The sequence below is a fragment of the Hippocampus guttulatus genome, chromosome 13, assembly GCF_054856545.1.
Source record: "Hippocampus guttulatus isolate MCC_2025c chromosome 13, RoL_Hgut_1.0, whole genome shotgun sequence".
NCBI classification, from domain to species: Eukaryota; Metazoa; Chordata; class Actinopteri; order Syngnathiformes; family Syngnathidae; genus Hippocampus; species Hippocampus guttulatus.
The window spans coordinates 14,639,549-14,655,270 of record NC_141273.1 but is presented as its reverse complement, the minus strand read 5'-3'; the positions used below and the strand labels follow the sequence as shown (position 1 = coordinate 14,655,270).

The 15,722-nt window shown below is 44.6% G+C and overlaps 1 protein-coding gene across 3 annotated transcripts; it reads right to left on the bottom strand.

Annotated features, from left to right (window-relative positions):
- Window positions 1-3,458: 3,458 nt before the first annotated feature.
- Window positions 3,459-15,688, bottom strand: vps39 (VPS39 subunit of HOPS complex). Of its 3 annotated transcripts, none has more exons than XM_086127889.1 (24): window positions 15,144-15,688; window positions 14,577-14,642; window positions 14,241-14,305; window positions 14,123-14,165; window positions 13,936-14,030; window positions 13,742-13,840; window positions 13,573-13,665; window positions 12,906-13,089; window positions 11,907-12,027; window positions 11,685-11,805; window positions 11,219-11,348; window positions 10,549-10,691; window positions 10,153-10,293; window positions 8,968-9,109; window positions 8,426-8,512; window positions 7,739-7,812; window positions 7,442-7,658; window positions 7,214-7,342; window positions 6,207-6,309; window positions 6,099-6,144; window positions 5,849-5,998; window positions 5,572-5,706; window positions 5,270-5,361; window positions 3,459-4,347 (listed from the first exon to the last, which is right to left on the bottom strand). In XM_086127889.1, the coding sequence occupies exons 1-24, from the start codon at window positions 15,214-15,216 to the stop codon at window positions 4,269-4,271; spliced, it is 2,628 nt and encodes an 875-aa protein (XP_085984015.1). In that variant the 5' UTR covers window positions 15,217-15,688; the 3' UTR covers window positions 3,459-4,268. The 3 variants fall into 3 exon arrangements, with proteins under 3 accessions (XP_085984015.1, XP_085984016.1, XP_085984017.1); XM_086127890.1 differs by having other exon boundaries at window positions 11,219-11,345; XM_086127891.1 differs by lacking the exons at window positions 3,459-4,347; window positions 5,270-5,361; window positions 5,572-5,706 and having other exon boundaries at window positions 6,099-6,163.
- Between the last annotated feature and the right edge of the window lie 34 nt (window positions 15,689-15,722).

Sequence of the window (15,722 nt, the reverse complement as noted above, 5' to 3'; positions counted from 1 at the left end):
ACAAAAAAAACAAGTTTTACACTTTAAATCTGAAAAGAATGTTGGCCACCGAGTGGCTCGGACTCTTAACAGACTTACTCAAATGCTTGTTGGTAGGCAGAATTTTTGCTGAACTCAAAGATGAGTAAAAACATGGCCAATGATAAACATATAATCACTAACAACAACAGAAATTATGGCCAGAAAGTACAACAAAATATTTTAAAGTGACTGTAAACAACTGCAGCAACAACAAAAACATGAATAAAAACAATACAAACATCATACAAATGATAGTAACACCAAATCAAAATACGAAACCAAATCTTTTCTCCAAATCTAAATAACACCAAAAGCACGCCCTTTAAATAAATAAATAAAAGCAACAAAAACATAGCCAATAAAAGAAAGGAACATTTAATTTGAAAAATGCCCCTCCCACAAAACAGAGACCTGGACTACGGGCAGCGGATGGCTACTTGCGGCCATGATGGCCAGGACCGCCCCGGAAATACACGGGCCGTTCGGGAAAGTGAACATACTTTCTAAAAATTCCCGATGGCCACCCCACCCCTGAGAGAGCACCAGAGCGAGCGAGAAAGAGAGCGACAGAGAGCGACAGAGAGAGAGAGAGACAGAGAGACATAGAGAGAGAGCGCGAGTGACAGAGCGAGCGAGAAAGAGAGAGAGAGAGAGAGAGTGACAGAGAGAGCGAGCGACAGAGAGCGAGAGAAAGAGAGAGGCAGAGAGAGAGTGACAGAGCGAGTGAGAAAGAGAGAAAGAGCCACAGAGAGAGAGAAAGAGAGAGAGAGAGAGAGAGAGAGAGCGAGAAAGAGAGAGAGCGCGACAGAGAGCGAGAGAGAAAGAGAGTGACAGAGCGAGCGAGAAAGAGAGAGAGATAGAGAATAAAGTTGAAAAGAAATGACCTCGTGGAGAGTCAGTGGGGTTGTCCCATCTGGGAGGAACTGCCCGCACACACACAGCAACAGACACACACAGGCTGACATGGAATTCCTGCATGATAACAGTGCAAAGTCAGCTCGGCAATATTTACAAGTTCTGTCTTGTGTTCGTGTGTGTGTGTGTGTGTGTGTTACGCAAACAACAGTGGTGTCAAAGACCAAGCAGTAATATTTGGGCACAAAAGCTTGCCCCCCCCCCCCCGCCCCGAAGTCATCCTGTGCTGCACACATGAGAGGGTTGATACCAACAAGACATTTATTCAGCAAGGCCGCTCGAGCTGACATCAGAATGCGACATTCGAAGTCACACGAGAACCAGAAAGACACATAGCAAAGTGCTCATGCGCAATTTTCTCCATTGAAAAAAAAATGGAAATGGAATTAGTTTTTACAGGCAGACGGCCAATAAAAACACAGTAAGAATCTCACCAACAACAAAAAAGAAGGCTTTCAATCTAAAAACAACCCCAAAAACAACATGGTCAAATGAATTAAAAACAATAATATGGACTATTAAAAACATGAATGATTTTTGGGGATTCTTATTTCCCCAGATGTGTTGGCACGTCCTCTCCCCTCCAATTGGGGTGGTTTCGGCACCTTTCCGCGTCTGTCTGCGTCAAAGTACATGACGCTTTGTTCCCAAAGACGTCAGCGTTTAGGGCTGAGAGGGGAGGGGAGGGGGGTCCGCTGCGTGACCACAAGAGGTGTGCACAGTGCACACTGGTAAAAAAAAAAAAAAGGTAATCTTATGAGAAATGCTTCACACACAAGGGCGTGATGCCGTTTTAAAGCCTGTTAGGACACATCCGATGTAAAGTCAAAGACCTGTCTTACCGTGGATATAAAAAGTCAACACGCCCCTGATCAAAAGCCAAGATTTTGTGATTTGAAAAATGAGACCACGATACACGTGACTACAGAAACACCAGGAACAGCCTACTAGAACAGATTAACTTTATTTTGCGTTAATCAGAGCCAGGAGGGAAATATGAACTGTTTCAGGGCACTCAGTAATAAATCAGCAAGAAAGCAAAATAATGTCAGAAAAGCCTATTAGAACATCTGAAATTTATTTGCAGTTAAACATTGTTTTTCCTCAGCGACTTAGCCAATTTGTAGGGAATTTTGAACAGTTTGAAGAGCGCACTAGAACAGCTGAACTCGATTTGGGGTTTATCCGTTTATCATCTTGTTTTTCCCGGCTGCACTTTCGCCACATTTTGTTACGTTACATCTTTAATCCAGATTGATTACAGGCTGGGAAGTGCAGACAAGCTGGGTCAAAATCATGCCTCTTGCTGGTCTCTGTGTGAAAAGCAAAGGCAGGAAAATCCCGGCTGTTTCGCTAACGGTGTGGAAACGGATTTGGGGATAGAAGGATTGTCTACGAAGTGATCCCAATGAATCATGGGCTGCTTTCACCACGTGTGGAAACAAAATTCCCATAGAGACAGGCACACATACACACACATTTGTGCGCACCGACGCTGACATATACACGCGCTCGCGCTTTTCCAACACATGAGAACATCACTGCCAGTTTTCCCACCATTTACCATCTGAACGGCACCTGCTGGTTTTTGCAGGACAGACAGCAAGACGTCAGATTCCACACGAGGGCAACAGTGGGCAGGAAGTGACATCATCGGTTGCCGGGGCGTCCAGCGCGGTGTTGTGTACGCGGTCGTGTAGGTCCAGTTGGCCCGCATCGGTGACAATTGGGTGGTTGCCTTCGAAACCGCCACACTACGATGATGATAGCAGACGATTTGAGCATGAGTGCTGACTCATGGGAACCACGTTGCTTTCGAAGGGACATGGATTAAAAAAAAATGTCTGTGAATTTAGTCGAACCAAAAACAAAAACAAAAAACATAACGGACATAAAACACACGAAGAAGTGTGTACACGTACACACGCGCAAGTTCCGACACAGACCACACTCTAATATTCACACACAAGCTAATTTACTCTCACACAAAAACAAACAAACGCAGATTTACACTCTCTCTTACACACACACACACTAAAAAGCACACTCGCGTACGCAAGCACGCTCTCTCACGCACACACAATATCACACTTCAAACTGTAAAATATTTATCATCTACCTTGCAGTGTCGATTTTCTCTGAGTGAGAATTTAGTTGGTACAAAAAAGGTAATGCACTTCAATAAATACAACTTTTAAGTTGTATTAGCGTTCTATTTTTTAAAATATGTAAATTTAATAAATGGTTTAAATGGCGACGAAAATGGTCAAAATGCTGTTTTAGATTTAAATGCTTTATTCAAGTTATGGCATGAACATACGGTAAATCCACAATGTCTATATAATAACATACTGGTGCAAGCGAGCTAGCATGAGAGCTAACTAACAAGCTAGCCGGAGAGTTGGACAGAAGCAATTAAATTGGTCCAATTTCCAACTAAATTGGTCAACATATCCCGAAGTAAAACTCTAACCAAAAAACATTCCATTTGTAATTGTACATGAATAACACGCCACAAGCAATCGGTTTGCTCCGTTACTTTATTGAGTCTGGAGGATAACAGTCAAACATCCTGCATCCTGCTGCAAAATGTTTTATTAGGAATTAAAGGCAGACAAACACATTTGAAAAGAAGTTACAAAAGTGGAGCAGGACGTGTGCAAACATTTACCGTAGGCGTGTCGGATGCAGTGATGGCAGTTCAATGAAACATTCAGTGCTTGTTTTGTTTTCGTATCAGTGTGGTTTTGTTTTCTTGTTTGTTTTAAATAACAATCACACTGAGATGCAAAAATGTATTATTTGTAACTCAAATTCCAAGTACCTCTCTCCAACCAATAAATAAACTTTGTCCACCCTTCAAAGTGCTGCACTAGAGTGATCCCACCGTTGGGTTTCCTTCAAAGACTTTACAGGGGTAAAAAAAATGTACAGTTGTGATTGAAGGTGAATATCTTAGCAGGTCCAAAAAATTAAAACACGATTCTTCATGCTAGCAGACAATAAACCGCCTTGCGTACAATCTTGAGTCCGAAAAAGGCGTTAACAGTCGAGTATCCTCGATCATGTCCGTGGCGTCCTGTTTAAGTCACGATTTTCACTCTTCCTTTTGTTGTATGGCTACAAATGTTCACAAAAAAGAGGGGGGCAGTGGGAAGGGGGGTGGGGCAGCAGGGAAAGCCCACCATGTTCTCCCCAAAAAGCATCTGAGGGTTTGAGAACATTTCTCGTGAAATTCCAGGAGCGTTTCCACAGGAGGGTGGCGATGGGGGGGGATTGAATTTTTATTTCATTTCTTAGTTTTTCGTGAAACAGGAGGACGTGTTGAGGTGTTACTCGGTGGGACATGCGTTGCGGTCTTTGCAGCAGAAGTAGTGCACCACCACGCCGTTGGGATATCTGGCAAACGCACTGCGAGACACAAAGACAGCCGCTCGGGAATGTGGGAAGCCGCGAAATGGATGGGTCATAAATTGGACATCACTCATTCATTGATTTTCCGATCTGCTTATCCTCATGAGGGTTGCGGGGGCTGCTGGAGCGTATCCCAGCTGTCTTAAAGCAGTAGGCGGGGGACACCCTGAACCGGTTGCCAACCAATCGCAGGGCACACAGAGACGAACAACCATCCACACTCACACTCACACCTAGGGACTATTTAGAGTGTTCAATCAGCCTGCCATGCATGTTTTAGGAATGTGGGAGGAAACCGGAGTACCCGGAGAAAACCCACACAGGCCCGGGGAGAACATGATAAAATAAGTTATTTTTTTTATCCCTTGATGCTTACAACAATAAATACGCAAATGACAGCAACATAATAATGTTTGGCAAAGTTGTTGGCGTAGGAACAACCTTGCCTTCTCTGCTAGGTTAATGCTAACACACAATGCAAAATTCCACAGACAGTCTCACAAACAGCATTGAAGTTTGCAGTGTCATAACCCTTTCAGCAAAAAAAAAAAAAAATAATTAATCAATTTTTTTTTTAAATGGTGAAGCAACACATGTAGCCAGACAGACCTACACGGCGGATGAAGCACTATCATGTCAAGGCCAAGAGATAAGCAAAGCTGTGTTTACTTCCATTAGCTTAGAGAAAGGGTTACCAGTTTTAGCTTGCGTAAAAATAAAAAACTGCCATGCCGTGTCATGTGCCACGCCGCTGGAGCTGCATGCACCAATTGTGCACCATGGAATCTCTCGCGACCCACTACTTGCATTTAAGTTATTAAAAAGTCACGATGACCAAACGTGGCTTTTTTTAAAGATCAAATTTCTCAACAAGTGGCTATAAAATATTCTTGCATTTCAACATGAGTGAAAAGTTTACCTGGTTCCTATCTTCTTCTTGCACACTCTGCACGTCTTCTCCTCCGTGATGACACATTTGATCTGCTGGTGGAAGATGCGCTCTTCCTGCACCTGACAGACAAAAACAAAAACAAAAACTGTCATGTTCAGTTCGGAACCCAGAACTATTTACTCGGAGGAAATAAAATGGATGGAAATTATCAGTCAGATTTCTGTGTTAAAAAAAATAATTAAGGCCATAATGCGCAGCCCTAGCTTCAAATGAAATTAACAAGGGCGGCAAACAACTTTTGAGAACGGGAGAAGCCGGTCTACACTCACCCTGAGGAACTCCGCCTGCAGTAGACTCTTGAGCACCTGGTTGCAGCGTTTCCTCTGAGCCTTCTCCTCGAGCACACTCTCCAAGAAGCCTCGAATCTCGCGGATCTGAGTGTTGGCTGGTAGCAAGTTGATGGCCTGTATGCAAGAACAATTAAAATAGCAATCAAATCTTGAATGACATTCGTGAATAAAAAACTAATACAGTGCAGTATATTCTATGCCGAGTCCAAAGTTGACACCCCCGGAATGAATAAATGCGGGTTTCCACATGTTCTACCTTGGTGGTGTTCAACTTGCTGTGGTGCAGCTCCAGGACCTGCAGAGCGGCCTGGAGGTTGGCCTGTGGTTCCGACAGCTCCATCTTGATGGGCCCCAGGCAGTGCGCGTCCGGAGGGGACAGGTACATCCTCAGCAGGGACAGATACACCTGCGGGGGCACGGAGCGCGACTTTGTGACAACTCTCTTTTGCCATAGCCTATCATTGTGGCTACACTCCACGTCAAACTGAAAATGAAAACCAACTCACGTCTTTATCGGCTTCCACGGAGCTGCTGTAATGGCTGTGACAGTATCTGTGAAGAACAAAAAAAACTTGCAATATTTCTACATTGTGTGTGTGTGTGTGTGTACTCACTCCTCAGCCATGCGAGTGTCCTTCAGGATGTGCACATAGATGAAGAGCGCCTGCTCGTGCTTTCCCATGCGACCCAGGAGCAGGGCTCGTTCCTCCAGGAGACCTTGGGAGAGATTAGACATATTGTCACTCTCAGGCAAAATCCTCGCATCTCAAAATCATTATTCTTCAGATTAAAAAAACAAAAACATAAATCCTCTTTCTTAAGTTACCAAATAATGGATAGCGACCACTGCACAAGGTCCTGTGGAAATTATTATTGTCCGTAATGATTCACATTTTCGAGGGCCGAAAGATGAATGAAAACCTACCAAATTTTGCACACAAAGCCTGTGGAGAGAATTTATGCGATCTTCTTTAAACTTTGGGCGTTTCATCTAATGATCTTCAAGTTGAAAAGTTATTCAAAATTTTTTATTTTGTTGCATGCTGTTGCCATGGCAATGCACTGTTTGCAAAGAGAAATGATGCTGTGTTTTTTTGAGGGTGCAAACTTGGGCAAAAACCCATGAAACGTTTCACATACATCCGGCGTTGGATAAAAATCAAGAATTTCAAGATTTCTTGTGGAATGTAAAAAAATAGCAAACTAGGGCCCCCTAAAAATCTTTTGACAATGCGTCACAAAAATTGGGAAGCATATAATCGCTGTCCTGTGAAAAACACATGACCATTTTTGTTATTTTAAATGAATCTGCACACAAACCAAAGTATGACAGCTCATCATATTCAACAAAACAGGCCTACTCAAACATATCTCACCGACCTATTTTCACTTGCTATTGTCTAAAAACATCAGGACTTTCAATCTTGAGTCAACAAAATATCGTATGGCTCCCGTGGAGTAAAGAAAGATGTGGAGTTGTAAACACTTCCCAGACAGTTTGAGGTAAAAATGTGATCCCCCGCAAAAAAAAAAAAACGTGAACCATATTTGGATATTTGTGATCAAGATTATTTTTTTTTTTAAACTGTGACACAAAATGGTATATTTTTGCTCTGCTTACCGTCAAATGGGAAGTCGCTGATGAGTTGCGCCGGCTCGTAACTGCTGGAAATATCCAGAAATGACAGCAGCTTGTTTCGAAACTCTCCTAGCTCGCCTTGCTCCTTTCCCGCTGGCACAGCCGCAACTCCTGACATGAAATTAAATGAAAAATTGAGAAAAAAAAAAGTTGAAACTAACCGACTGTGTATCAAGTGTGTAAGCCTGTTTTCGGTGTTTGGACTGAGACCTTCCGGCAGCGAGTTGAGGTACTGCTTCATCAGGCCTTGGACCCTCTCCAGGTAGAACTGAATGAGGGTGTTGTGAAACTCGGGGCCCTTGTCGTCCCACACGTAGATGATGTGTTCCAAGTATGGGATGGCCAGTTCCTTGAAGCCCTCCTTCAGGAAGTTGAGTACCTTGTCCCGCGGCAACGTTTCCACCTCGGTCAGGTCCTCCGTGAAGATCTTGGGGGGGGGGGGGGGGGGGGGGAGAAGATGATTCTTTGCGAAGATTCGAGGAAATCAACACGTTGCATAAAACGTACCTTCAGTCCATCTTCAGGACAGATCTTCAGCACCCACGGGGAAAACTCAAAGATCATGCCCAGATTTTCAACTCCTGTATGACAGGAATCACAGGAAAACATCAACAAAAAAATACATATCCGTAAAATCAATTTTCGGGGTCACCATTTCCAGATGTCTTCCAAACATAACCTTGTCCCTTTACGATTGAATTTGACCAAACATGCAAGGTTAAATTGTCAAAATGTTGACTCTTCCGGGTCAATATGTCGATGGCTGCCTGTCACATGGTTGACTGTCTGAATTCTTTGTCAAAAATAATCAACAATGTAACCAAGACGAGCGGCCCGGTCGGGCAAGCGGTTAGCGCATCGACCTCGCAGTGCAGAGGTCGTGGATTCGATTCTGGCTCCGGCCTTCCCGTGTGGAGTTTGCATGTTCTCCCCGGGCCTGCGTGGGTTTTCTCCGGGCACTCCGCCTTCCTCCCACATTCCAAAAACATGCATGGGAGGCTGATGGAACACTCTAAATTGTCCCTAGGTGTGAGTGTGAGCGCGGATGTTTGTTTGTCTGTGTGTGCCCCGGTTCAGGGTGTCCCCCGCCTACTGCCCGAAGACGGCTGGGATGGGCTCCAGCACCCCCCGTGACCCTTGTAAAGATAAAGGGAATCGGAAAATGGATGGATGGATGGAAACCAAGACGCTCACCCAGCCTCTGGAGGTACTGCACGGTGCGCTCGTGGCCCTTCAGAGGCGAGTTGGCCTTGGTGGACTGGTCCAGAAGAACCTGCAGAGCTGATGTGAGGAAGAAGAAGAGGAGGAGGAAGAGGGCAAGATATGAGATTGGTGCAAAAAAGAAGCGCCGTGTCATCTGGTTGTCATTACACGCCTAATTGGTGCAGATGGTTCGAATCAGCGGCAAAGTGACGGGAGAATGATGTCACACGACGACAACATGCGGGGGCGGGGGACTCCTTGGAGGTTAAACCGATCCTGATGGCGTCCATTCAAAGCGAAAATAAAGTGTCTATTAAATGTCGTCCACTGAAAACAAATTAGAGGACATGAGATGACCCACAGTGTATTTGGGAACGCTCTAAGAGGATACGGAACATTGAATACATGTGCCAAAAAAAAGTTATAAGGGTTAAATGAATGACTGTATTTTCCAGTTGGGACGAATCTGAATCCAAATCCATGTCGCGTTGACAGTACTTGCTACTGCGTTGTCGTGCGCTTGAGTGAGGTACCTTTCTGGTGCAGGCCTTTCTTCTCGTAAAGAATGATGAGCTCGCTGTATTTATGCGCCTTCTTGAGGACGTACTCGCTCTCTTCGATGTGGCAGTGGTTGTTCTCCAAGCGCAGGAGGGGCGAAACCAAGGCCACGTTGGTCTGGCACACACACACACACACACACACAAAAAAAAAAAGTTTTACGTCAGCGTTGTCCAAACTTTTTTTTTTTGTTTCACCCCCAATTGGGTCGTGACACAAAAATCGGAGGACGCAAGAGGCACATTGGCACCTTTGACTCGAGATGGCTCCAAAACTGCAACAAATCAAATTTTCACAAATTTCGTTCATATTGGAATGTTCACCACAACCATGTCCATATATGGTCAACATCCTATTTTTTTCACAAATCAATACTATCGGTCATTTTCACGGATAGTGACAAAAAGAGTTCCAGAGCAAAACAAAGAATCCTCTTGGGCACTTGAACGGTCTGAATAGTGTCGTAGAAGTCCGCCTCTTTCTCACTACTGCATTGAGGCGACTAAAAGTCTGGATGCTTTAAATGTATTTTTTTTTTTCACTTTATGAATTTTTCAATCAAAATTAGCAAGTACAAATACGGTAGTTAGGCTCAATACATTTGAGTAAGCCCGTTTTGTTAAAAAGAGCGAGCTAAAATGCTCCGGTGAAGAAAGAAAGCACGTCAAGTGCATCCAGATTCATTTCTGTCTATTACACGCCTCAGTCAGCTCCTTCTTTTATTTATTGCATCACTCATGGGTCTAAGACTTTGGAAAACCACCTTGGGAAGATGATGTAACCACAGTCATAGGCTAGGAAATGGAAATGGACGGCCAGCCGGTGGTTTGGACACCCTCGGCTTTGTGCGTTTCACCTCCCGGAGTGGAAGCAGGTGACTTCTTTGATTGCCTCACACAGTGTGCTGCTTGTTGTCTACATAATCAGATGCAGACTCCTGATGCGAGCTTCCGGTAGCCTCCGGCCCGTCCTCTCGGATTAGATCGGACTTTGTGGGGCCTCTAAAGAGAAGCATCTGACGCGGCGGAGTCGCTTGGAGGGCGCTCAGTCAAATTTTCTATTTGATCCCGTCTCGAATTCCAGGGACACCTCGCTATCTTTAGTTGGGCACCTTTATCGTCTTTCCATTGCTGGGCTTAGACCTAACAATTTGTACTTACGTGCAGGTAGCACTTCAGCAGCGTGGTGTCGATGATCTGCAGCAGCTTCTTGCGGCTTTTGATGGTGGGCGTGCCCTCCATGAGCGGCGAAGTGGTGGACGGGTCCGAGTCGTTGAGCTGTTTCACCAGGTGGCTGCGTTTCTGCCACCACATCGAATGACAACCGGTCTGAACTGACAGATATTTTTCACAAAAATCCACATTTTTATTGATTTTTGCCTCCTTTGAGAATTTATTTATGTTCAACATGGATCAAGCTCCTCTTAATTTGCAGCCACGTTGTTAATGGAAGCAGCGCACGTCAACGGTGGACACACGTTAAACTACGCAAGCCGTAAAAACGACTGAACTTGGCACGACTGCTACTGCCATCACACGCGTACGCAAAAGACAAACCTGGGTGAGGTAATCGATGAGTGCCAGGTGAGCCTTTTCCAGCTCCACCCCGGACAGCGCCGGCAGAGGGTTGGGGTAGTGCAGCTGCCTGCGGTAATCGGATGGCAGCAGGTCGGGGTACAGGCCGATCACATGAGTGGGATCTGCACAGAGAACATCCAAGGGGAAAGGCGGCCTTCGTCAAAACAAAGGTGTTCAAAGTCTGGCCTGGGGGGGCTTTTGCGGCACCTGTTTTCTCACGTGGCCTGACACTATTCTAAAAATGACATTTAAATATGGCCCCCCCAGAAATAATGAAAAGTTAGTGACTACTTTCTACTTTGAGGATGGCGGACAGTGCGCCAATGTTCTCCTTTCACAAGAGCACTTTGAAACGGTAATTCATGCCTGCGTCACATCTCGGCTGGATTATTGTAACGCACTTTACTTTGGAGTCAGCCCATCCTCCATTAAGTGTCTCCAGTTGGTCCAGAATGCAGGAATGAATTATTGAATTATTTTTTTCTCTGTGTACAGGTACTTTGTATACTGCGGTTGGTTGAGTTGAGTGAAAAATCAAGATGTAATAAAATCCAAAATAAAAACAAGGCAGAGTGGGCCCCTCTTTTTCTTTTTTTTTTTTTTAATGTGGCTGAGTGGAAAACCGCATTAAGCGGCAAGTCCCACGTACCTGTGCCCAGTTTGGCAAAAACCTGCATGGAGTCGTCAAATCGCTTCTGGCAAAACAGATTGAAGGCGTACAAGTTTTGGATGTGATGGATCTGCTGTTTCTTGTCACCGTCCGAGTCGTCTTTCATCTTCTGGCAGGAAGGAGAAGGGGGGGGGGGACCCAAAACAACTGAATTCAAGCTGGTAGCAGTGATAAAGAGGTCATAGCACCACTTTTCATGGCCAATCCTCAAAATGATCTGGGCTAATTCCCTAAAAGGACTTCATCAAAGTATGGGGCCTGGAATCGAACAAAAATGTTCGATTGCAGAAAAAAATGGTTTTTTTCGTGCGTCCCATTATGACAGACAAGTTGACCAAATTTTGAGTCAACCAGTAAAACTGTCATCTGGGCCTAATTCTTGTCTATCTTTCTAGTGGGCTCTCACAATCCCTTTTTAAATGTTTTTTTTTTAAATTTCTCTCACTGCCAACTGAAGAGCCAGTTCAAACTGCTTGTCCTCGAGCAGCTGCCGGATCTGCGTGGCGATGGAGACGGGCACCAGGCGCCACACAAAATGGTTGCTGGCCACGTACACAACGTCTGGTCTAAGAAATGGCAAAAAAAATAATAAAAATAAAAAATTGAATTGAATTGTTGATGATGGTATTATGTTCTGGGCGGCTTTCCTTTCAGTGGTGCAACGTACCCAGCGGACGTGATGAAACGAGGTCTCTGCAGTTCAACGCTCTGCACCAGCAGCCGGGGCTCCAAGGTCCGGATTTCCACATAGCGGGGCAGCACCGCGATGATGTACGGTGGCTGGTGCTCTGGTGTTGTAGGTGTGCAAATACACTTTTGGTTAGTGGCTAACACATACCTGTCAAACACGATACGGCACGTGAGGCAAGACATTTACTTGTTACACTGTTAAGGTTTCACGCAGCGTGATGTGCAAAGGATTGTTGTACTGGGTCCATAGGACCAAAAATTTGACATGACATTTTCACACTCTAAAGAAAAAGCCGATTGTGTATTTACAGAAGCGATCATGTCACCAGGATCACCGCCAAGAAGTAGAAATGATTATTTAACGCTCCAGAAATGTAAATAACAACACAAAAAGCAGATTTTTGGTCGATTTTTGACCATTTCCTGAGTTCCCGCACAAGGCAAAACCTTGATATACAACGAAGTCTTTACAATTTGCCTATTCGCAGATTTTTTTCCCCCCTCAACCTGTTCAACCATTCACTGAAAAACTCACCTATTTGCTGGTTTTGTGCTCAGGGCAAAGCAATACAGTGGAACCTCAATTGTCCGTTACATCAAAGTACTTTTTGTCATGGACTAAAATCACCCAATAAAGTACAAAATTCTTTCTCCGTCTATTTATGTGGCCAATTCTGGAACCATCAGACTTAATCGGCTCCTTTCAAGGAGGCATTATAGGAGAAGTTGACACTATTTCCTGAATCCGAGGCTCTCTGTGGTTCCGGGTTTGTTAAATCAATGTTCTGTGGTATATTCTTGATCCCTTGCGACAAAACGACGGCCATTACTGCATGGTCACAGAACAAATTCAACTTTGATCACAAAGTATCACTGTGCGTGAAAGCGATGCAAGAGTTTGGCACTTTTAACGTTTGAAATAAACGTATGTGCCTGACTGGGTCCTTGGGTACTGAGTGTACTGATGTGTTCTCACCCATCGCTATGGGGATATCGGTCCAATTCAGAGCGCATTTCTGGGTGCAAATGCCCTCCTCGTTCAGCACGACGGTGAGGTGGTCCTGCCCGACAGCGACCTTGCCGTCGGCCAGCGGGGTGACCAGCGGCTCCAGCTGTTTGCCGGTAGGAAAGAGCTCCTTAATGGTACCCCGTCCGTCCATCTGGAGACAGCCATGTCACTGAATAACACGCATGGACACCGGGGCTACCGGAGTCATCGATTTTGGGCCATTCATTTGAGTTTGATTTGTCAGAATTGGGTTTTTTATTTATTGTCGAGTGGCTTCGGGAGCTTTGAAGAGCTTCTCAATTGAATCACTGTTTCCAGGTAAGGAATTTGGTCAAAGGGCTGATCCCGATTCAGATATTTGCAACGGTAAAAAGGGGCCCAACCGATTCATCAGCAATCAATTTAATAGTCAATGATAGGGGAAAAATAGAAACAGTTTGAAAACGTTTTTGTCTCTGGAGTAATTTAAAAAAATATATTTTTTGAATAACGTCGCTGTTTTTTCAATAAGCGAAGGAGGGTTTAAAAAAAAAAAAAAAAGAACATGATTTTTATGAAAGAAAAATGTAGAGATTTTATTGGGATTTTTCCCAGCCCGAATGGATACAATGGAAACAAGTTTAAGTATGCATACCCGAATGAGGTAATAGTCTCTTTTGAAGCCGACGCAGATGGAGTTCTCGCACCAGGCCATAGACTTTGGAATATCCGGAGCACCAAATTCACCCTCACAGATACAAAAAAAAAAAAGGACGGGTTGGAAAATAATCTAAAACCGACCGCTGAGATGTTTCACGTTCTACCTGCAGCTCATGGAACTCTCGATCCTTCCAGTAGTACATATGCAGCTTCTTCTTCACAGCAACACACATTCTCAGTGTCTCTTCTCCCGAGCTGCTTTGCTGGAAACCAAAGGAATTGCACAGAATAACAATTTCAAATCCTGCCAGCAGTTTCATAACTGCAAACTCCCACTTTGAGTGGGAGTTTTACCAACCTGGAGGTCGCATACAAAGAGCGTAGCTCCCTTGGCTTTGGACACGACGGTGATCTGCTGGAACGTCAGCAGGTCGTGGACGTGGATGTTGTTCTCTGTGGGGAAAATGTCGACAAAGCGAGAATAATGAGTCATCAAAACTACGCAGGGAGAAATTCAAAATGGAAGGTCGGTGTGGGTGTCTTACCCAGAAGACTGACAAGTATTTTGTACTGCGAGACGACGTAGAGCTGGGAAAGGGGCGGACGGGGTGCAAATGAAGATCAAGTATTATTGGCGCCTACATGCTGAAGGTCATCACTTACCTGCTGGATCTTCTTGGAAAAGTTTTTGTTGGATTTCTCAAGCGTGACTTCGAAGAGATTGGTGGCTAGGAGGAGAAATTATTGCAATCACACAAAGCATTTGTGGAAGGTGCAATTGACCTCTTCTTTTTTTTTTTAAATGTATTGTATGCTGCTGGGGGGGTTAAAAAAAGTTTATGAATATCACAACGGTGCCTTTGCTTTACGGCAACGGCTCTGGTTGTCATGGTCACGAAGACAGTTGGGAACTGTTCCAAATTGTGTGTGCGTGTGTGTGTGTGGGGGGGGGGGGATTCTTACATTGTATCCAAATTTAATAACCATTCCTATTCCCACCTGGATCCTTTTTAATCCGGTACAAAAGGAGATGTCCGGGCTTGGTACCAACAAGCAGCCAGTCCTCTGTGGGAAGAAAGCAATGCCAACTTGGTCATTTCACTGGCGTGGTACAACACTTTCCAGGAAATTCGTTTCTTTTGAGTGAAATTTCCAGCCTCTACAGTAAAGGTAAATTATCCATAGGATGATGGACATGATTTTTTTTTGCTTTGTTTTTCTTAAATTTCGTTCGTTTTAATTCGCTTTTAGAGCAGGTTTCTTCTTTTTATCATGGCTGTCACGAGCGACCTTTTTAGGAATCAATTACTGTATCGATAATTCTTGTCGATTAAATCTGGAACAATTTTATTTTACTAGACACTACGGTCCTCGTTGAGGTGAACAGGTAGTAGAAGTGCACATAACGTTCAAGAGCGCAGGGTACAAGGCGTGTGAAAATTGCAGAATTGAGACAGTGAGTGTGGCTCTGCTTCCACTATTTGAAAAATAGCTCCAGCTCACCCAGAACCCTTAAATACAATCAAGCACCATTTGTTTGGGAGTGGTTGAGGGGTTAAAACTCACCCCAGGCCGCCATACAGTCAATCTGGAGAGGGAGCTTCTCCAAAATCGGCACCGGCTCGTAGGCGTCGTGCATCTTGACACACAGCGGGTCGCCCCGGTGGTTCCAAGCCGGAATTAAGGCGAGGTTCGACGGCCGAGTGCTCCACTGAGTGGCCGCTGGTCACGGTGGTAGTGGTGGCGGAGCCTTCATGAACCAAACTGGGTAGTTTAGCCTTCACGAACACACCGGAGTCGTTTTTGAATGTTCACAACGCACACAAAAAAAAAAAGACAAAACAACAAGGCAGAATTTCTTTTGATAGTCAAACTATGTGGAAAATCAAAACAACTGTTAGCTCCCTAGCTAAGAAGTTGCGAAAATCCCAGCGCGTCGTACCACACCAACTGTAACATTAAGTCCAGCCACGAACTTAAGTCCACAACTACAATCACGAGTGAAATCCTGTCAATAAAAAAGAACCCAGACTAATGTTGTTGTTAGCAGGCTAGCTAGCCACGTTAGCTCGAAGCTACTTCCTTCTGAGTTCAGCTGACTGGAAGGAGCACGTGACTTGCGTCACAACTCGCTCACGAGGAGCG

What these genes read in the sequence shown, in the direction of transcription:
- vps39 (XM_086127889.1), bottom strand. Translation starts at nt 15,216, where the DNA reads ATGCACGACGCCTACGAGCCGGTGCCGATTTTGGAGAAGCTCCCTCTC. An exon ending in CGATATCCCCATAGCGATGG is followed by an intron (nt 12,028 to 12,905) that starts GTGAGAACACAT and finishes CTACAACACCAG; the next exon opens with AGCACCAGCCACCGTACATC. An exon ending in CGTTTCATCACGTCCGCTGG is followed by an intron (nt 11,806 to 11,906) that starts GTACGTTGCACC and finishes GCCATTTCTTAG; the next exon opens with ACCAGACGTTGTGTACGTGG.